Source organism: Pecten maximus, chromosome 2 (assembly GCF_902652985.1).
Source record: "Pecten maximus chromosome 2, xPecMax1.1, whole genome shotgun sequence".
Lineage (NCBI taxonomy): Eukaryota > Metazoa > Mollusca > Bivalvia > Pectinida > Pectinidae > Pecten > Pecten maximus.
The window spans coordinates 33,022,261-33,046,477 of record NC_047016.1 but is presented as its reverse complement, the minus strand read 5'-3'; the positions used below and the strand labels follow the sequence as shown (position 1 = coordinate 33,046,477).

Sequence of the window (24,217 nt, the reverse complement as noted above, 5' to 3'; positions counted from 1 at the left end):
GGTAGTCACACATCAAACCTTACAGGTAGTCACACATAACACATTACAGGTAGTCACACATCAAACCTTACAGGTAGTCACACATCAAACCTTACAGGTAGTCACACATCAAACCTTACAGGTAGTCACACATCAAACCTTACAGGTAGTCACACATCAAACCTTACAGGTAGTCACACATCAAACCTTACAGGTAGTCACACATCAAACCTTACAGGTAGTCACACATCAAACCTTACAGGTAGTCACACATCAAACCTTACAGGTAGTCACACATCAAACCTTACAGGTAGTCACACATCAAACCTTACAGGTAGTCACATATCAAACCTTACAGGTAGTCACATATCAAACCTTCAAGGTAGTAACACATCAAACCTTACAGGTAGTCACACATCAAACCTTCAAGGTAGTCACACATCAAACCTTACAGGTAGTCACACATCAAACCTTCAAGGTAGTCACACATCAAACCTTACAGGTAGTCACACGTCAAACCTTCAAGGTAGTCACACATCAAACCTTATAGGTAGTCACACATCAAAACTTACAGGTTGTCACACGTCAAACCTTATAGGTAGTCACACATCAAACCTTACAGGTTGTCACACGTCAAACCTTATAGGTAGTCACACGTCAAACCTTATAGGTAGTCACACATCAAACCTTACAGGTAGTCACACATCAAAACTTACAGGTTGTCACACGTCAAACCTTATAGGTAGTCACACATCAAACCTTACAGGTAGTCACACATCAAACCTTACAGGTAGTCACACATCAAACCTTACAGGTAGTCACACATCAAACTTTACAGGTAGTCACACATAACACATTACAGGTAGTCACATATCAAACCTTACAGGTAGTCACACATCAAACCTTACAGGTAGTCACACATCAAACCTTACAGGTAGTCACACATCAAACCATACAGGTAATCACACATCAAACCTTACAGGTAGTCACACATCAAACCTTACAGGTAATCACACATCAAACCTTACAGGTAGTCACACATCAAACCTTACAGGTAGTCACACATCAAACCTTACAGGTAGTCACACATCAAACCTTACAGGTAGTCACACATCAAACCTTACAGGTAGTCACATATCAAACCTTACAGGTAGTCACACATCAAACCTTACAGGTAGTCACACATCAAACCTTACAGGTAGTCACATATCAAACCTTACAGGTAGTCACACATCAAACCTTACAGGTAGTCACATATCAAACCTTACAGGTAGTCACACATCAAACCTTACAGGTAGTCACACATCAAACCTTACAGGTAGTCACACATCAAACCTTACAGGTAGTCACACATCAAACCATACAGGAGGTCACACATCAAACCTTACAGGTAGTCACACATCAAACCTTACAGGTAGTCACACATCAAACCTTATAGGTAGTCACACATCAAACCTTACAGGTAGTCACACATCAAACCTTACAGGTAGTCACATATCAAACCTTACAGGTAGTCACATATCAAACATTACAGGTAGTCACAAATCAAACCTTACAGGTAGTAACACATCAAACCTTACAGGTAGTCACACATCAAACCTTACAGGTAGTCACATATCAAACCTTACAGGTAGTCACAAATCAAACCTTACAGGTAGTCACAAATCAAACCTTACAGGTAGTCACACATCAAACCTTACAGGTAATCACACATCAAACCTTACAGGTAGTCACACATCAAACCTTACAGGTAATCACACATCAAACCTTACAGGTAGTCACACATCAAACCATACAGGAGGTCACACATCAAACCTTACAGTTTGTCACACGTCAAACCTTATAGGTAGTCACACGTCAAACCTTATAGATAGTCACACATCAAACCTTACAGGTAGTCACACATCAAAACTTACAGGTTGTCACACGTCAAACCTTATAGGTAGTCACACATCAAACCTTACAGGTAGTCACACATCAAACCTTACAGGTAGTCACACATCAAACCTTATAGGTAGTCACACATCAAACCTTACAGGTAGTCACACATCAAACCTTACAGGAGGTCACACATCAAACCTTACAGGTAGTCACACATCAAACTTTACAGGTAGTCACACATAACACATTACAGGTAGTCACATATCAAACCTTACAGGTAGTCACACATCAAACCTTACAGGTAGTCACACATCAAACCTTACAGGTAGTCACACATCAAACCATACAGGTAATCACACATCAAACCTTACAGGTAGTCACACATCAAACCTTACAGGTAATCACACATCAAACCTTACAGGTAGTCACACATCAAACCTTACAGGTAGTCACACATCAAACCTTACAGGTAGTCACACATCAAACCTTACAGGTAGTCACACATCAAACCTTACAGGTAGTCACACATCAAACCTTACAGGTAGTCACACATCAAACCTTACAGGTAGTCACACATCAAACCTTACAGGTAATCACATATCAAACCTTACAGGTAGTCACATATCAAACCTTCAAGGTAGTAACACATCAAACCTTACAGGTAGTCACACATCAAACCTTCAAGGTAGTCACACATCAAACCTTACAGGTAGTCACACATCAAACCTTCAAGGTAGTCACACATCAAACCTTACAGGTAGTCACACGTCAAACCTTCAAGGTAGTCACACATCAAACCTTATAGGTAGTCACACATCAAAACTTACAGGTTGTCACACGTCAAACCTTATAGGTAGTCACACATCAAACCTTACAGGTTGTCACACGTCAAACCTTATAGGTAGTCACACGTCAAACCTTATAGGTAGTCACACATCAAACCTTACAGGTAGTCACACATCAAAACTTACAGGTTGTCACACGTCAAACCTTATAGGTAGTCACACATCAAACCTTACAGGTAGTCACACATCAAACCTTACAGGTAGTCACACATCAAACCTTATAGGTAGTCACACATCAAACCTTACAGGTAGTCACACATCAAACCTTACAGGAGGTCACACATCAAACCTTACAGGTAGTCACACATCAAACTTTACAGGTAGTCACACATAACACATTACAGGTAGTCACATATCAAACCTTACAGGTAGTCACACATCAAACCTTACAGGTAGTCACACATCAAACCTTACAGGTAGTCACACATCAAACCATACAGGTAATCACACATCAAACCTTACAGGTAGTCACACATCAAACCTTACAGGTAATCACACATCAAACCTTACAGGTAGTCACACATCAAACCTTACAGGTAGTCACACATCAAACCTTACAGGTAGTCACACATCAAACCTTACAGGTAGTCACACATCAAACCTTACAGGTAGTCACATATCAAACCTTACAGGTAGTCACACATCAAACCTTACAGGTAGTCACACATCAAACCTTACAGGTAGTCACATATCAAACCTTACAGGTAGTCACACATCAAACCTTACAGGTAGTCACATATCAAACCTTACAGGTAGTCACACATCAAACCTTACAGGTAGTCACACATCAAACCTTACAGGTAGTCACACATCAAACCTTACAGGTAGTCACACATCAAACCATACAGGAGGTCACACATCAAACCTTACAGGTAGTCACACATCAAACCTTACAGGTAGTCACACATCAAACCTTACAGGTAGTCACACATCAAACCTTACAGGTAGTCACACATCAAACCTTACAGGTAGTCACATATCAAACCTTACAGGTAGTCACATATCAAACATTACAGGTAGTCACAAATCAAACCTTACAGGTAGTAACACATCAAACCTTACAGGTAGTCACACATCAAACCTTACAGGTAGTCACATATCAAACCTTACAGGTAGTCACAAATCAAACCTTACAGGTAGTCACAAATCAAACCTTACAGGTAGTCACACATCAAACCTTACAGGTAATCACACATCAAACCTTACAGGTAGTCACACATCAAACCTTACAGGTAATCACACATCAAACCTTACAGGTAGTCACACATCAAACCATACAGGAGGTCACACATCAAACCTTACAGGTAGTCACACATCAAACCTTACAGGTAGTCACACATCAAACCTTACAGGTAGTCACACATCAAACCATACAGGTAATCACACATCAAACCTTACAGGTAGTCACACATCAAACCTTACAGGTAGTCACACATCAAACCTTACAGGTAGTCACACATAACACATTACAGGTAGTCACACATCAAACCTTACAGGTAGTCACACATCAAACCTTACAGGTAGTCACACATCAAACCTTACAGGTAGTCACAGCAAGCTGACACAAAAACTGATGATGAGAGAAACAATTCTATTGGTATTAGAATGAATTAACAATATGATTATATGCTTCATACACATATATGAAAGGAAACTTGTTGGATTTTGCTAATGCTAGCAAAATAAATATATACTGTAAATCACTTATATTTCGCGAGTACTTAATTTCGCGAACTCACATCATTCGACTTATTCGCGAATAGATAATTTCGCGATTTCTGATCTCAAAATGACTTAAAATTCGCGAATGACGTTAACAGGTCGGTGATATTTCCATGTTGAGAGTGAAGTGAGTTGTTTTCAATGTAAATAAAGCTATCACGTCCGTTCATATATAGTGTTTTGTGATATAAACTTACACTCTGATATAAGTATATAATTTATCATTCTATTATTACTTTAACGGCGATGTCTGTTCACCATCTAAACATTACGGTATATTCAAAATGGATGCCACTAATTCTTGTCATTCTTATATAAATATTCGCGAGAGATTTGAATTCGTGTTTGACTCTCTCCTCGCGAATTAACGCGAAAATAAATCCCACGCGAAATATAAGTGATTTACAGTATCTTAATTTTCGATAATCTTACTTGTTCCAAACATGTTTAGCCTTATTCGTCTTTTAATTAGGGTATGATCAAATCATTGCATATTATGACCTATTATTTCCTTACTGCAATCAAAGACTTTCTGTGTTAGTGGGGAAAATTGTCAAATTTGTCAGGTGACTGGCTTGACAAGATTGGAATACATTCATGTATATACAGGGAAGTGGTATTGTGTAAAACAGGTGATGGGAACAGAGAATTAATCAGGTTGCCGGAGGTTTTTTCTCTTCTATACCCCAGTAACAGCAGGCTGATGTTAGGACCCCGGGGGTACGGTAGCCAGATTATTTAATTGTTCTAGTTGTAGCTTTCGCCTGAATTGGATAGTGAAGTGCTGATCGTTCCTACAGCATGGCGGTCACAGTTGTTATAGATGACAAACAGACAATATCAATTTTTGCCTTGAGCATTTCGATGTTGATTTGTTGTTAGTTCACACAGTGTTGGAGAGATACCGGAGAATTGTATATAATCTAGGTGTATTGGCTGGTACTTAATATCCTCTGTATCAAACACCTGTGTCACTTGGATTTTTCACCGTAGATCTATATATTGTGACACTCTGAATGGTATCTTAGATACATATATATATATATATATATATATACTGTACTTATGGAGTGTTATAGGATGAAAATTATTGTTTTATTTGATGTGATTGAATGTAAGTACATTTTATTATGTATGTCTCGAAGTGGGGGAGGTATGGTGTCGGTTCTTGATTTGAATGTGTGTGACATTTGACCCTATTCACAGAGAATTCAACACATTAATTTGTACATGGTATCATTCTTGATATGCATATATACAGTTACATTTTCAGGCAAATGATGTTTTGCATACTAAAATGAAAGTAGTACATCCACAGCCTGTATTTGATGTTTGACCCAGACATACAGATCTGAAATACTGAAAAACATGTTTTAAGACTATATATATTTCACACCTCTCCCCTGCCCCTCAGTGTGAGGTTAGCAGTGTTATAACTAACACATCAGATGAAGAAATATTCTTATAATGAATGAAACCATGTGATGTGGCCTTTGACAAGTTTGACAAATAAAGTGTACATGCAGCCTATATATATATAAACATTTTGAATGTCTGGTTTTTGTTTAAGTTTCACACAAAGCTTAGAGTAAGGTATATGTATTACATGCAATATTTATTTAGGTAATGCAATTAATGTATGTCTAAAAGTACATGAAAATTTGTAGCATGGACTGTCAAAAACAAGAAGACCAGGAAATTGCAAATGCAAAATTTATTTGTTTAGGATTTCTAAGAAAAATTCAAAAAGTCCCCACCCTGAAAAAGCACAATTCATGGTTCTTCTGCATGGTTCCATGGTGACAGGCCTTAATTTCCAATAGCCTATCTGCCCTACACGTAGGGCATATAATCATAAGAGGAAACTAAATTTTGGATCCTTTTTCCTCTTTCTAAACAACTTCCTTCTTCTTGATGTCTCTTGATCTTGACACTGCCCCACTTAATTTGAGTGTTTGTCCTAATGTGAGGAAGGCTTTGGGTTCTGTCCCCTGGCTGAGACATACCACAGTCTATAGAATAAGTAGTTGCTACTCCTGCTTAGTGCTCAGCATTTTTTGGATTGGGACGACTAGTTTGCCAGTTTAATGTGGCCAAGTGGGGTGTCCTGCTGGCTGTCTTCTGCAGTACTGCTTGCTTTGGTGAGGTAGTGCTATCAAGTCGGTATCAGTTTCACACTATCAGGAGGAGATACACAAATATACTGCAGTCTCCCTAAACACACACATACACTACACGAATGCATCTGGAACACAGGGAAGGCCATCCTTAATTAAATGACCATAACTTTTGATACCTAGGACATAAACAACACAAAAATCAAACAAAACAAAATCTGAATGTTTGAACTTTAAGAGTGGTCAATGTCACCAATTCTATAACATACTAGGTTTTCGGAGCTAATAGCTACATATAAGTGACCTATTTGTGTTAATTTTACACTATTTTTGGAGCTCATAGCTAGATGTATGTGACCTAAATCCTTTCAACTTTTTCCTGAATTTTCAAAGCTAGTTACAAGATAAGTGACCTATGCATATGCATGCTCAGCTTTCCCCCTAATTGCAAATCTAGTAGCTAGGTATTGTATTTTTATTGTATTGATTTACGGGCCATCGACAGTTTGAGTCTTTTGGGTCTAATTAATAGTAGCTAAGTAAAAGATATGCAGTATTTTTCAGAGGTATAGTAGTTTGGCGAACTTCTTAACTCAAACACTATTTAAGGGTTTGTAATAGGGGCATATTTAAATAACTGTGTGAAGCGTTTTAATGTTAGTAAATATAATATGCATGCTACACTGAATTGTTAAGTAATTGAAATTGGTCCATTATAAATATCAGCATACCCAGGTAGTCTATCTATATCAAATATCTTAAAAATATTAAAATGATTGATGTGTTGTGGATTGCAGATTGAGTTTGAAACTACTGGCATATTGTTACATATATGTTTATTGAGAGATCAGTTTTTAAGGGTACATTAAGTTGTTAAATCTTTAAATGATAAATATTTTGTGAACTTTGCAGCTTCTTACCAGGTATTAGGGAATGGATATTTTTTGTACATAATCTAATATCTATGTATTTGTTAAGAAATATTGAATGTCAACTACACAATTTTTTTTTTACGGAAGAACACAAAAATAATGTTGTACCACATAGTCATGTATATAAATTTCAAGCTAACCAGATTCAAATGGTTGAAGGAAAAACTTGTATCGTGTGTATAGCGAAATTTCATTCCCTGCTTCAATGATTTGTGTTCTAGATCAGAAAATTTGAAATTACAATACAATCCAAATCTTAATGGATATTTCTTCAGATATTTATTTTACTACTCAATCAGTTTTACATACAATAGAAAACTATGAAGGTACATACATTTTTCCTGAGTTATTTATAAAATGCTATTGAACTACAGGTTTGATTTATACAAAGTACATCCTATACAATTATGTTGCTATATGTTGCACTGTGAGTAAAATGACTGAATAATACAAGGTAAGATGAACACGGAGTAATGCCAACATTGGACGAAGTGTTTTGAGAGATTTTACTGAAAATTCTCACCATCAGGTATGTTAATTAAAACTCCTTTTGATCGCATGTTATACTTTTCATATTTCACACAACTTGGCAAAGCCTATTAAGGGTATACAGAAAAATGTTCAGACTTACCTTAAATGTTACAAAATTACATTTCATAATCAAGTTGTGCCTAACTAATAAAAAATGTACACTTGTTATATGTCATTATAATAAGCTATCGTCTATAGGTATGATTTGTTTAGATCATTTGTTTAATTTTTTTGGTTTCAAGATAGAGAATTTTTCATCTGTCACTGCATGAAGTTGATAGGGGATGCATACTGTTTAAACATTTACATTCATATTAATCCATCCATCAATGCAAATAATGTTTGGAGTATATCTCACAAGTAGTTCAAAGACCTGTATCGCAAAATAATAACACTGTCTTGTTTTATACTGTGGTACTCTTGTTTTTGGACGTTTTAAGGTCATCTGCAATTGGCGTCATCATGTGTTGTGCATCGTTAGTTAACACTTTACATTTTGACTTCATCTCAAAAACTCCTGAACTATTTTTGATGAAATTTTGCAAAGCACCTGAGAGACGGGGCCAAAAGGGGTCAAGTTGACTGATATTTCAAAAATCATCTTTACAAGACCCAGATATGGCAGAGTGATAAACTCTTCATGGATGGAAGGTTCTTAAGGTGCTTTATCAAAATTGTAATTTTATGACCCCCAGGTGTCACATTCCCCCTGGGGAGGGGCCAAATTATATATATATAAAGTTTATATAGGAAGCTCACATATTTTAGCATGATTTGTTTCAGTTTCAATGGAAAGGTTAGCATTTGGTCAGGGCTTACCTTTCTCAATGACATTCTATCTGAGAATGTCAAGGTCAAATGCCTTGCTATATTGGGTCAAAAGTAGGTCAAAAATAAAAATCTCAATTGAGTAATTTTTTCATCTCATATGAAAGAATATGATCCACTAAAAACAGAATGTGCAAGTTTATGATCATCAGATAAAAAATCACAGATATGGCACTTTGAAAAAATTAAAGCAATTTTTTCCCACCAAAATTCAAAAAGGTTTATGCTCTTTTATCTATAACCTGCTCTTATGAAGGTGTCTGCAAGGTTTCAAACTGAAATCAACAAAAATGATATGGCACTTTGATGAATATTTTCCTGCCAAAATTCAAAATTATCCCAAAATTGCAATTCAATTTTTTTTTTCATAACTGTGACACACATATACATATGATAATTAGCATATCTACAGCATGAGTTGCTGGCTGCAATAGCTATGCAAATAGTTGACCTTGATCATCAAAGTTCAAGGTCACAGTATTCAAATGAGCTGAAGTAAAGAGAAAACAAAGAGGAAACATGGATATAGCATATATGAAAGCGACTGTCAGATCAATAAAATATCTGAGATAATTTCCTAGATGTTTTGGGTCAAATTCACTGAAATTTCAAAAATCTTCTCAAGATCCAAGTTTCGTAGAATCAAATACTCTTTATGGAAGGAAAGGTCTAAAGGTGACTTATCAAAATTGTAAATTTCATGGCCCATAGGTTTAATGTTTCTCCCGGGAGAGGTGCTAAACTTTTACTATATATATGCAGGAAATCACATTTTAATGAAAACGATTTAAAATTGGTTAGACTTATGAGGAGGGCCGAAACAAACTACTATTTACAAAGGAACTGTTTAGAAATACATTGTAAATACATAGATGATATGTAGTTATGTGTTTAAGACTCAGGTGACCGTTAAGGCCCATGGGCCTCTTGTTTATGTTTGAGTAAAAATTTTGCTATATACAAATGTATACCCATATTTAGACCCATTGAATGCAATCCACTTATGATATCAAATGATCAATGTATAGATCAGGCATATGCTAATAAACATCATCAGTGCATTGAACTCCACACTATATATGTGAAAAAAGGTGAGGACCGATTTGTTAATAGGACATTTCCAGTATTATATTCAGTGTACTTTAAAATTGAACCATACACTTTCTCATATCTCATGATCCCTTTAAAAACATTCGTTCTTATTTGAACCAAAACATTACAATGCAGAACTAAATCTGATTTATTAGATATTGTTGGTCATTGGTCAAGGTCAAATGTCAAAGGTCACACTTTTTTTTTTTTTTTTTTCAATCCAAAAATTTGATAAACTATACATAATACATATAGACACATTATGTACCACTAAGTGATAGGTGTAGATATGATATAGGTGAGCCCTTTTACCTTTATAGTGTTGATGGGCCGTTAAAGAGGCTTACCCGCAGACGGACCGGTAAACGGCACATCTCCGATCACTAAATAAACTTCAGTACACGTTTCTATGTGACAAAATTAGAGGCTTTCCGACTTTATTTCTTGAAAACAATTACAGAATATGTATTTAAAAGACGTTTTAAAACTCAACCTGAGAGGGAAATGTATGGAATATAACGGCAAATCTTCTTTGTAAATCGCCGCTGCCTTTGAAGTAATCACTGTTCGGCACTGTGCACGTGCTTGTTTCTTTGATGTGTCAATCAAATTAGACTTATTGCGGGTTGCGATTAAATAAATAATATTTAAAATGAGGTTTTAATATCACTTTTCAGCGTTTTATGAGGAAAATAAAATGAAAAACTCAACAATTCCAACAATCTGTCATGTGTAAAAAATCTTTTTCTATTAGCCAATTTTTCTGATCTCTCTGCGGGCAAGCCTCTTTAAGCATTTTAACTTACTAACTACCAGTAACCTTAAACCCACCACCCGCACTGTCTTACTTTGCTTTTATTTCCTCGGGACTGAGATTTGAGAGTGATTGAGAATTCATGTATCAGATAACAGAAATAATATATTTTAACATTGCTAAAAATATGTGGAAAATGGACAGAAATAATGGAGTTCAGACTTAATGAAGATAGGCCCAGAGCAAAATCATAAATCAACATATTTTAAATAAAAGTGTAAATAAATTATGAGGCTTTTTAAAATAAATTTCCAGGACGACAAGTCCATTTCTGTACTTACTCTGGCTCTTTGGATACCATATTTATCAACAGATAAACCCAAATCCAAAGTGTAAAATCATAGCTTTAAAGATCAGAGGGGTTTATATTTAACTGACTACCCTCACACTACTGTACACTGACTGGCCTCACACTACTGTACACTGACTGGCCTCACACTACTGTACACTGACTGCTCTGACACTACTGTACACTGACTGCCCTCACACTACTGTACACTGACTGCCCTCACACTACTGTACAATGACTGCTCTGACACTACTGTACACTGACTGCCCTCACACTACTGTACACTGACTGCCCTCACACTACTGTACACTGACTGCCCTCACACTACTGTACACTGACTGCCCTCACACTACTGTACACTGACTTCCCTCACACTACTGTACACTGACTGCCCTCACACTACTGTACAATGACTGCTCTGACACTACTTTACACTGACTGACCTCACACTAGTGTACACTGACTGCCCTCACACTACTGTACACTGACTGCCCTCACACTACTGTACACTAACTGCTCTGACACTACTGTACACTGACTGCTCTGACACTACTGTACACTGACTGCCCTCACACTACTGTACACTGACTGCCCTCACACTACTGTACACTGACTGCTCTGCCACTACTGTACAATGACTGCCCTCACACTACTGTACACTGACTGCTCTCACACTACTGTACACTAACTGCCCTCACACTACTGTACACTGACTGCCCTCAAACTACTGTACACTGACTGCCCTCACACTAATGTACACTGACTGCCCTCACACTACTGTATAAAGATTAGAGGCACTGACTGCCCTCACACTACTGTACACTGACTGCCCTCACACTACTGTACACTGACTGCCCTCACACTACTGTACACTGACTGCCCTCACACTAATGTACACTGACTGACCTCACACTACTGTACACTGACTGCCCTCACACTACTGTACACTGACTGCTCTGCCACTACTGTATAAAGATTAGAGGCACTGACTGCCCTCAAACTACTGTACACTGACTGCCCTCACACTACTGTATAAAGATTAGAGGCACTGACTGCCCTCAAACTACTGTACACTGACTGCCCTCACACTACTGTACACTGACTGCCCTCACACTACTGTATAAAGATTAGAGGCACTGACTGCCCTCACACTACTGTACACTGACTGCCCTCACACTACTGTACAATGACTGCCCTCACACTACTGTACACTGACTGCCCTCACACTACTGTACACTGACTGCCCTCACACTACTGTACACTGACTGCCCTCACACTACTGTACACTGACTGCCCTCACACTACTGTACACTGACTGCCCTCACACTACTGTACACTGACTGCCCTCACACTACTGTACACTGACTGCCCTCACACTACTGTACAATGACTGCCCTCACACTACTGTACACTGACTGCCCTCACACTACTGTACAATGACTGCCCTCACACTACTGTACACTGACTGCCCTCACACTACTGTACAATGACTGCTCTGACACTACTGTACACTGACTGCCCTCACACTACTGTACAATGACTTCCCTCACACTACTGTACACTGACTGCCCTCACACTACTGTACACTGAACTGCTCTGACACTACTGTACACTGACTGCCCTCACACTACTGTACACTGACTGCCCTCACACTACTGTACACTGACTGCCCTCACACTACTGTACACTGACTGCTCTGACACTACTGTACACTGACTTCCCTCACACTACTGTACACTGACTGCCCTCACACTACTGTACACTGACTTCCCTCACACTACTGTACACTGACTTCCCTCACACTACTGTACACTGACTGCCCTCACACTACTGTACACTGACTTCCCTCACACTACTGTACACTGACTGCCTCATACTACTGTACACTGACTGCCCTCACACTACTGTACACTGACTGCCCTCACACTACTGTACACTGACTGCCCTCACACTGCTGTACACTGACTGTCCTCACACTACTGTATACTGACTGCCCTCACACTACTGTACACTGACTGCCCTCACACTGGCTACTGTACCCTGACAGTTCTCACACTACTGTACACTGACTGCCCTCACACTACTGTACACTGACTTCCCTCACACTACTGTACACTGACTGCCCTCACACTACTGTACACTGACTTCCCTCACACTACTGTACACTGACTGCCCTCACACTACTGTACACTGACTGCCCTCACACTACTGTACACTGACTGCCCTCACACTACTGTACACTGACTTCCCTCATACTACTGTACACTGACTGCCCTCACACTACTGTACACTGACCTCCCTCACACTACTGTACACTGACTGCCCTCACACTACTGTACACTGACTTCCCTCACACTACTGTACACTGACTGCCTCACACTACTGTACACTGACTGCCTCACACTACTGTACACTGACTGCCTCACACTACTGTACACTGACTGCCCTCACACTACTGTACACTGACTTCCCTCACACTACTGTACACTGACTTCCCTCACACTACTGTACACTGACTGCCCTCACACTACTGTACACTGACTTCCCTCACACTACTGTACACTGACTGATTGCACGCTACTGTACACTGACTGCCCTCACACTGGCTACTGTAGACTGACTGCCCTCACACTACTGTACACTGACTGCCCTCACACCACTGTACACTGACTGGTCTCACTACTGTACACCGACTTCCCTCACACTACTGTACAATGATTTGAGAAACTAAATGCTCTTATATGCTACTGTACAAAGAAAGGAGGTACAAAATCTTTTCAGCAAAAGCTTTTACAAAAGATGGTGGCCTAAACATTTGAAGAGGCTATTCTTCCAGAATAACGATTGACCAATTTCATCCACCTGAGGGCTACTAGCTTAAAGTGATTAGCGGTAGTCGCTGTACATCCAAGGACTACATCTCATTTAAGTGATTGACCCCTGTGCTCCACCTATGGTCATTCCTTCTGAAAACCAATAAACATGTACATACCAATATAACATTAGTGAGAACATAAGTGAAGTGGGAACTTGTGTGATTTCTCTGTTCTCTAAAACAATACAAGACCAGTATTAATTATCTAGTCACATTGTCTTTTCGTAAAATAGTTGTTGAATTCATTTTTTGCTCTAAATTTTCTAAAATTTGAAAAAAGATATAAAGATAATGATGATACAAACATGTCATATTAGCGTTTTGGATCTGACTCACCTTACATTATGTAATGGTGTCTCCAAGTTTATGATTAAAAATTTATTTGGTTAAAATGATTATTTTTTCTCAGATTTCCCATGATCACATGCATAGGTGATAATTAAACTTTAAATCAGAATGAGGTGAAGAAATTAAATTGCTGGACTGTAATTTTAATTTTAGTCCTTAATAGTTGTATACCATTGTGCTAATGCTGGCTTATAGTAACCAGACCAGTAAACATATGAACCATAAAAATATGCTCTTTCATTTATGATTAAATGAATATGAATAGAAAAAAAATGTAATTTTTGTAGATATTTGTTGTGAAATTTTTGTTTATCAGTCGGTAATGAGAAATGTCTCTGTGTATGATATAGGTACTCATTGTATGGTAGATTGCTTTTCATCTGTAGATATTAAAAGATGTCTCTCTTTCATCTGTGGGTTTACAGTAAAGTCGAGTTTCATTTGTAAGTGAAAAATGATGTCTGCTTTAATCAGTAGATGCAAAATGATGTCCTTTTTTACATAGGTATATGGAACGTATGGAGAGCCTCCAGCCTGGCTGCTCTAGGTAAGGAGAACACAGCGTAGCTACACCACCAATACAGGAGAGGCAGGCTGGGTTGATGCGGAAGATATTTGTGTGAGCAGGAGTGACATAAAATTGTCGCAGGGACTGTAGGTGTTGTGACAGTGTGACGGGCACTGATAATGGTGGGGACATTAATTACAAGTCATAGCACAGTTATCCAGCCACATGTATAGGTGTGTAGCCACGAATCACAGGTGATTGGTCCTCCACACTCCTGCTGTCATCAGCCAACTTTTATAACTAGGCTCATTATCAGGCCATGTTCATGTGGAGGACGGTAAACAAACTTATTGTGTACAGTGTTATCACACAGATGCTGAAGCTCGATACACGATTTGGGCACAAATTAAATGCCATGATTTATATAGTTCAAAGAGGCGAAACTTAAAAATTTTAATTGCAATCCAATGCACAGTTATGTAATAGTGTAAAAAAGGCTCTTGGAGTTTAATTAATTTTTTGGACAACTTATCGTATTTGTGAAGGACTTAGAGAGCCTGTAGAGAATTCCAATATTGCATGTGTTCATTTAGCTGCCTAAGTATGAAATATTGGAATATTCATTTTTGTGGATGATGCAACTTTGGCAGTGACTTTATGCAGTGTTCTATGGACGAGATGCTGACACACTATGGGGTCAAGCCCCAGTTCACCTGTTAGAGACGTCACGGAGAAATTTTGGGTGCCACCGGCGGTGATCGAGAGGAAGCGGGCCCAGAGTTTGGTGCCTGCCCTCTCTCACCATGACAGTGACGACGGTAAGTTTATTAACTCTTTTTCCTATTTCCTATTCTATTATAGAGAAAAGAAAGTAGAAAAAGTTGATGATGTTTCAGGAAAAGAACTTATAGTCTTAGTCATACTTTGTATTCTTCTTTAATTTCCTCTACCATACACAATGTCCTCCACTATAATGTGTCCTCTACCATACATAGTGTCCTCCACTATAAAGTGTCCTCTACCATACATAGTGTCCTCCACTATAAAGTGTCCTCTACCATACAGTGTCCTCTACTATAAGGTGTCCTCTACAATACATAGTGTCCTCCACTATAAAGTGTCCTCTACCATACAGTGTCCTCTACCATACACAATGTCCTCCACTATAAAGTGTCCTCTACCATACAGTGTCCTCTACCATACACAATGTCCTCCACTATAAAGTGTCCTCTACCATACACAATGTCCTCCACTATAAAGTGTCCTCTACCATACATAGTGTCCTCCACTATAAAGTGTCCTCTACCATACAGTGTCCTCTACCATACAGTGTCCTCTACCATACACAGTATCCTCTACCACACATAGTGTCCTCCACTATAAAGTGTCCTCTACCATACAGTGTCCTCTGCCATACACAATGTCCTCCACTATAAAGTGTCCTCTACCATACACAGTGTCCTCCACTATAAAGTGTCCTCTACCATACACAGTGTCCTCTACCATACACAATGTCCTCCACTATAAAGTGTCCTCTACCTTACACAATGTCCTCCACTATAAAGTGTCCTCTACCATACAGTGTCCTCTTCCATACACAGTATCCTCTACCATACAGTGTCCTCTACCATACACAGTGTCCTCCACTATAAAGTGTCCTCTACCATACACAGTGTCCTCTACCATACACAATGTCCTCCACTATAAAGTGTCCTCTACCATACAGTGTCCTCTTCCATACACAGTATCCTCTACCATACAGTGTCCTCTACCATACACAATGTCCTCCACTATAAAGTGTCCTCTACCATACACAGTGTCCTCTACCATACACAATGTCCTCCACTATAAAGTGTCCTCTACCATACACAGTGTCCTCTACCATACAGTGTCCTCTACCATACACAGTGTCCTCCACTATAAAGTGTCCTCTACCATACACAGTGTCCTCTACCATACACAATGTCCTCCACTATAAAGTGTCCTCTACCATACACAATGTCCTCCACTATAAAGTGTCCTCTACCATACACAGTGTCCTCCACTATAAAGTGTCCTCTACCATACACAGTGTCCTCTACCATACACAATGTCCTCCACTATAAAGTGTCCTCTACCATACACAGTGTCCTCTACCATACACAATGTCCTCCACTATAAAGTGTCCTCTACCATACACAGTGTCCTCTACCATACATAGTGTCCTCTACCATACACAGCGTCCTCTATCATACACAGTGTCCTCTACCATACACAGTGTCCTCTACCATACAGTGTCCTCTATCAAACACAGTGTCCTCTACCATACACAGCGTCCTCTACAATATAGTGTCCTCTACCATATACAGTATCCTCTACCATGCACAGTATCCTCTACAATATAGTGTCCTCTACCATACACAGTATCATCTACCATACACAGCGTCCTCTACAATATAGTGTCCTCTACCATACACAGTATCCTCTACCATACACAATGTCCTCTACCAAACACAGTATCCTCTACCATACACAGTGTCCTCTACCATACACAGTGTCCTCTACCATACACAGTGTCCTCTGCCATACACAGTGTCCTCTACCATACACAGTGTCCTCTACCATACACCGTGTCCTCTACCATACACAGTGTCCTCTGCCATACACAGTGTCCTCTACCATACACAGTGTCCTCTACCATACACAGTATCCTCTACCATACACAGTATCCTCTACCATACACCGTGTCCTCTACCATACACAGTGTCCTCTATCAAACACAGTGTCCTCTACCATACACAGTGTCCTCTACAATATAGTGTCCTCTACCATATACAGTATCCTCTACCATGCACAGTATCCTCTACAATATAGTGTCCTCTACCATACACAGTATCCTCTACCATACACAGCGTCCTCTACAATATAGTGTCCTCTACCATACACAGTATCCTCTACCATACACAATGTCCTCTACCAAACACAGTATCCTCTACCATACACAGTGTCCTCTACCATACACAGTGTCCTCTACCATACACAGTGTCCTCTACCATACACCGTGTCCTCTACCATACACAGTGTCCTCTGCCATACACAGTGTCCTCTGCCATACACAGTGTCCTCTACCATACACAGTATCCTCTACCATACACAGTATTCTCTACCATACACCGTGTCCTCTACCATACACAGTGTCCTCTACCATACACAGTGTCCTCTGCCATACACAGTGTCCTCTACCATACACAGTGTCCTCTACCATACACAGTATCCTCTACCATACACAGTGTCCTCTACCATACAAAGTGTCCTCTACCATACACAGTGTCCTCTGCCATACACAATGTCCTCTACCATACACAGAGCCGTCTACCATACACAGAGCCGTCTACTTGACATAATGTCATTCGTGTGTCTCCGCGTACCCAGACAGCAGTGTACATGCAGGCCTGTGGTAACAGAGCTGGATGTCACACCCAGGTTTTACTGAAGTACTGATCATCATACGTAACTGCTGCAATAAAGATAACACAATCTCACTGGTTCACAGACAGATTATCTCTACAATTAATTTGTTGATCCCTGGTATTCATTGGTAGGATTAAAGATAATTGCACCCTCCCTGTTAAGCCTGTAAATTGGTGATACATCATGATTATCCTTGAAATACTTAAATGCATGATTGTAACTTTTGAAATATCTCATACATTATATTTTATTTTGTTCGTGTAACATCATTTCAAAACTGGTTTGAGTGACATAAGATTAACCACACTATTTGCATAAACTGTTAATTATAATTATTTCTTGCAAGAATGCTTTCCTGTAACATAGGAACATAAGAGTTTGTAAGATTTTTTCCATTGTTATGTCTGAAAATTTTCATAATTTACCGAAGATCTTACCATAGTAAAGTCACGACCATAGGTGACAGCTCAGGATTTTGGACTGGTTTTAAAAAAAGATATAAGAGATTATCACCGATATCATTAATGAAGAGAAACCTTGTAAAAACTTAGCTTGGGGCTACATGTACATGTTGGAGGACTAGGTTTCTCAATGGTTTTATGATGACACAATGCTATAGTAGAAACTGACGGAAAATTCATGACTTAATGGTTCAGTTGTATAGGCATGGCATTTCAATGTGATAACACTATAAATTTGCCCTTGATATATCAGTGGTCCCCACAATCTGTGGACACCATATTTAAATGACAATACTTGACACAAGGATGTAAAACTCAGAGACACAAATTTAGGATGAGGGATATGGAACCCCCATATTTATCCTCAAATAAGCCTCCTCCCCTAGTGTAAAATTTTGGTACCATTTTTATCCTCAAATAAGTTCCCTCCCAAGTGTAAAATTTTAATTCCTTATTCTTCCTCAAATAAGCCCCCTCCCCTAGTGTAAAATTTTTGTATTAAAGTTTTTGAGAGGGTTTATTTTGAACCACCTTTGATTAGTACATTCAAATTGGTTATTCTACAAAACTGAAAAAGTGGGCTAATTTGTTGGCAGGCTCTTATTGAAGATGGTTGTTCATGGTGTACACTGTCTAATGAAATTCATTTTTATCCCCCATGGGTAGAGAATTTATCCATGATTCAGTGAGGCAATATTAAATTTGGAATATTGCTTGAGATTATATATGTGTCATTTCTAATTTTCACCTTGACCTGGTATAGCTTCTGTCATAATTGTCTGCGATAAATCTTCAGGATTTGAATCAGAAGGGACCAACTTAATGCATGTAAGGGCCACACAAACCTTCTGCTAAAGAAATTGAACAAATGAAACATTACGTGTGTGTGACGATGTCTATCTGTGTAATTCTTAACTGCAACATATGCAAAGGTATGATACGACACCATAGTTCCTGTCTGTATGCTCTGCTTTAAACTGATCGGTAGCGCACGAGAACCATTAAAACAGTAAATTTGTGATCTGTAGCGCACGAGAACTGTTAACACAGTAAATCTGTGATCTGTAGCGCATGAGAACCATTAACACAGTAAATCTGTGATTTGTAGGGCATGAGAACCATTAACTTAGTAAATCTGTGATTTGTAGCACACGAGAACCATTAACACAGTAAATCTGTGATCTGTAGGGCATATGAGAACCGTTAACACAGTAAATCTGTGATTTAATTGTAGCGCATGAGAACCGTTATCAAAGTTAATCTGTGATCTGTAGCGCACGAGAACCATTAACACAGTATTGTATTGAATCTGTGATTTGTAGCGCACGAGAACCATTAACACAGTTAATCTGTGATTTGTAGAACACGAGAACCATTAACACAGTAAATCTGTGATCTGTAGCGCACAAGAACCGTTAACACAGTAAATCTGTGATTTGTAGCGCACGAGAACCTTTAACATAGTAAATTTGTTATCTGTAGCGCACGAGAACTGTTAACACAGTAAATCTGTGATCTGTAATGGACGAAAACTGTTAACACAGTAAATATGTGATCTGTAGCGCATGAGAACTGTTACCACAGTAAATCTGTGATTTGTAGCGCATGAGAACCGTTACCACAGTAAATCTGTGATCTAGCTGTAGCGCATGAGAACCATTAACTTAGTAAATCTGTGATTTGTAGCGCATGAGAATGGTTAAAACAGTTGTGATCTGTAGCGGACGAGAACTGTTAACACAGTAAATCTGTGATCTGTAGCGCACGAGAACCATTAACACAGTAAATCTGTGATCTGTAGCGCACAAGAACCGTTAACACAGTAAATCTGTGATTTGTAGCGCACGAGAACCTTTAACATAGTAAATTTGTTATCTGTAGCGCACGAGAACTGTTAACACAGTAAATCTGTGATCTGTAATGGACGAAAACTGTTAACACAGTAAATATGTGATCTGTAGCGCATGAGAACCGTTACCACAGTAAATCTGTGATTTGTAGCGCATGAGAACCGTTACCACAGTAAATCTGTGATCTAGCTGTAGCGCATGAGAACCATTAACTTAGTAAATCTGTGATTTGTAGCGCATGAGAATGGTTAAAACAGTTGTGATCTGTAGCGGACGAGAATTGTTAACACAGTAAATCTGTGATCTGTAGCGCATGAGAACCATTAACTTAGTAAATCTTTGATTTGTAGTGCACGAGAACCATTAACATTGTGATTTATAATGTGCCATGGATATCCTGTATGCCTATTGGTCTCTATTTTCTAGCCAGCATACTTTTTTTAGCCCACCATCATCAGATGGTGGGCTATTCAAATCGCCCTGCGTCCGTGGTCCGTGGTCCGTGGTCCGTGGTCCGTCCGTCCCTCCGTCCGTAAACAATTCTTGTTATCGCTATTTCTCAGAAAGTACTGAAGGGATCTTTCTCAAATTTCATATGTAGGTTCCCCTTGGTGCCTAGTTATGCATATTGCAATTTGAGACCAATCGGAAAACAGCATGGCCGACAGGCAGCCATCTTGGATTTTGACAATTGAAGTTTGTTATCACTATTTCTGAGAAAGTACTGAATGGATCTTTCTGAAATTTCATATGTAGGTTTCCCTTGGTGCCTAGTTATACATATTGCGTTTTGAGACCAATCCGAAAACAAGATGGCCGACAGGCAGCCATCTTGGATTTTGACAATTGAAGTTTGTTATCACTATTTCTGAGAAAGTACTGAATGGATCTTTCTGAAATTTCATATGTAGGTTTCCCTTGGTGCCTTGTTATGCATATTGCGTTTTGAGACCAATCTGAAAACAACATGGCCAACAGGCAGCCATCTTTGATTTTGACAATTGAAGTTTGTTATCGCTATTTCTGAGAAAGTGCTGAATGGATCTTTCTCAAATTTCATATGGAGGTTCCCCTTGGTGCCTCGTTATGCTTATTGCATTTTGAGATCAATTGGAAAACAATATGGCCGACAGTTTGCCATCTTGGATTTTGACAATTGGAGTTTGTTATATTTTTATTTCTATTTCTTAAAGTACTGAATGGATCTTTCTCAAATTTCATAAGTAGCTTCCCCTTGGTCCCTTGTATTGCATTTTAGGACCAGTCTGTCCTGAAAACAACCTGGCAAACAAATTATCGTTAAATCTCAAATTTCTTATATAGCTAGGATTCCCTTGTTTGAAAAGTACTTGAGGGATATAATATGTCTCAATTTGCACAGATTAGTAAAATGGAGGGAAAAGTAGAGAGAAGATCAATCTGACAGAGAACCTATAAAGATCATTCAATGGTGGGCGCCAAGATCCCTCTGGGATCTCTTGTTTAACTTTATACATGTGCCTTAATTGCATTATGGCATCGTTTTCATCTTGTTGCAACAATGAGTGACAATTATAAAGGTCCTCATTAATGATGTATGAATATATAAATGGGCCAAACTGAAATTATAACCTGTTCTGCATTTTTTTTTTTTTTTTTTTATCTTGATCTATTGAAGTGAAAGTGGTACGGGAGTACTTTCAGTAGAGAAGTGGGGTTTGATCCACCAGTTGTCTTTCCTGTCATTAGTACTGTATTCATGATGGTCCCTATCTTGAAAAATTTATTGTACGTGTATATCACTTCAGAACAGACATCTTGGCTTCTAGGCTGAAAGGATGATGTTGTATTGGAATTCATTCTATAACTTGTATCAAATTATCAGCATATGATGACACTTTGGTGGTATGTACATGTTGGCCCTAGTTGACCCCCAGGGGCTGGTGGGTAAAGGGTCAAATTGACCAAAATTTCAAAAATCTTTTTCTCTACTCTCAGATATGTTAGAATCAAATACTCCTCATAGATGGAAGGATCTTAAGGTGCTTTACCAAAATTGTGAATTTCATGACCCTGGGGTCTCATGTTTGCCCCTGGGGAGGGGGTAAACTTTACTATAGTTTATATAGGGAAATCACATTTTTGACTATTATTTGTTGAATTTTTATTGGAATTCATTCTAACTTCGTTAACATTATCAGCTTGGGATGACAGTTTGATGGTATGTACATATTGGCCCTGACTGACCCCCAGGGGCTGATGGGCGGGGCCAAAAAGAGTTAAATTAACAGAAATTTTAAAAATCCTCTTCTTACAGCCCAAATAAGGTAGAATTAAATACTCTTCACAGATCGAAGGGTCTTAAGGTGCTTTACCATACTTGTGAATTTCCTAGCCCTGGGGTCTCGCGTTTGCCCCATGGGGGGGATAAACGTTACTATAGTTATAGGGAAATCACATTTTTGACTATCATTTGTTTTATTTGTTTTGAAATTCATTCTTTCATTCAAATTTACTGAAATATTTCAAAATCAGGTGACCGTTAAGGCCCATGGGCCTCTTGTTTTAGCCCACCATCATCAGATGGTGGGCTATTCAAATCGCCCTGCGTCCGTGGTCCGTGGTCCGTGGTCCATCCGTCCGTCCCTCCGTCCGTAAACAATTCTTGTTATCGCTATTTCTCAGAAAGTACTGAAGGGATCTTTCTCAAATTTCATATGTAGGTTTCCCTTGGTGCCTAGTTATGCATATTGTGTTTTGAGACCAATCGGAAAACAACATGGCCGACAGGCAGCCATCTTGGATTTTGACAATTGAAGTTTGTTATCACTATTTCTGAGAAAGTACTGAAGGCATCTTTCTCAAATTTCATATGTAGGTTCCCCTTGGTGCCTAGTTATGCATATTGCAATTTGAGACCAATCGGAAAACAGCATGGCCGACAGGCAGCCATCTTGGATTTTGACAATTGAAGTTTGTTATCACTATTTCTGAGAAAGTACTGAATGGATCTTTCTGAAATTTCATATGTAGGTTTCCCTTGGTGCCTAGTTATACATATTTCGTTTTGAGACCAATCCAAAAACAACATGGCCGACAGGCAGCCATCTTGGATTTTGACAATTTAAGTTTGTTATCACTATTTCTGAGAAAGTACTGAATGGATCTTTCTGAAATTTCATATGTAGGTTTCCCTTGGTGCCTAGTTATACATATTTCGTTTTGAGACCAATCCAAAAACAACATGGTCGACAGGCAGCCATCTTGGATTTTGACAATTGAAGTTTGTTATCACTATTTCTGAGAAAGTACTGAATGGATCTTTCTGAAATTTCATATGTATGTTTCCCTTGGTGCCTTGTTATGCATATTGCGTTTTGAGATCAATCTGAAAACAAGATGGCCGACAGGCAGCCATCTTGGATTTTGACAATTGAAGTTTGTTATCGCTATTTCTGAGAATGTACTGAATGGATCTTTCTCAAATTGCATATGTAAGTTTCCCTTGGTGCCTAGTTATGCATGTTGTGTTTTGAGACCAATCTGAAAACAACATGGCCGACAGGCAGCCATCTTGGATTTTGACAATTTAAGTTTGTTATCACTATTTCTGAGAAAGTACTAAAGGGGTCTTTCTCAAATTTCATATGTAGGTTCCCCTTGGTGCCTAGTTATGCATATTGCAATTTGGGACCAATCGGAAAACAGCATGGCTG

At 38.8% G+C, this 24,217-nt stretch overlaps 1 protein-coding gene across 1 annotated transcript in view; it reads left to right on the top strand.

The window, feature by feature from the left end:
- The first annotated feature begins 14,778 nt into the window (after nucleotides 1-14,778).
- LOC117321836 (synaptotagmin-B-like) overlaps nucleotides 14,779-24,217 on the top strand; it is a 116,589-nt gene continuing 107,150 nt past the window's right edge. Inside the window, exon 1 of the mRNA XM_033876427.1 lies at nucleotides 14,779-15,579. Coding sequence (XP_033732318.1) covers nucleotides 15,453-15,579 — 127 coding nt within the window. The 5' untranslated portion in view covers nucleotides 14,779-15,452. The remainder of the gene's footprint in view (nucleotides 15,580-24,217) is intronic.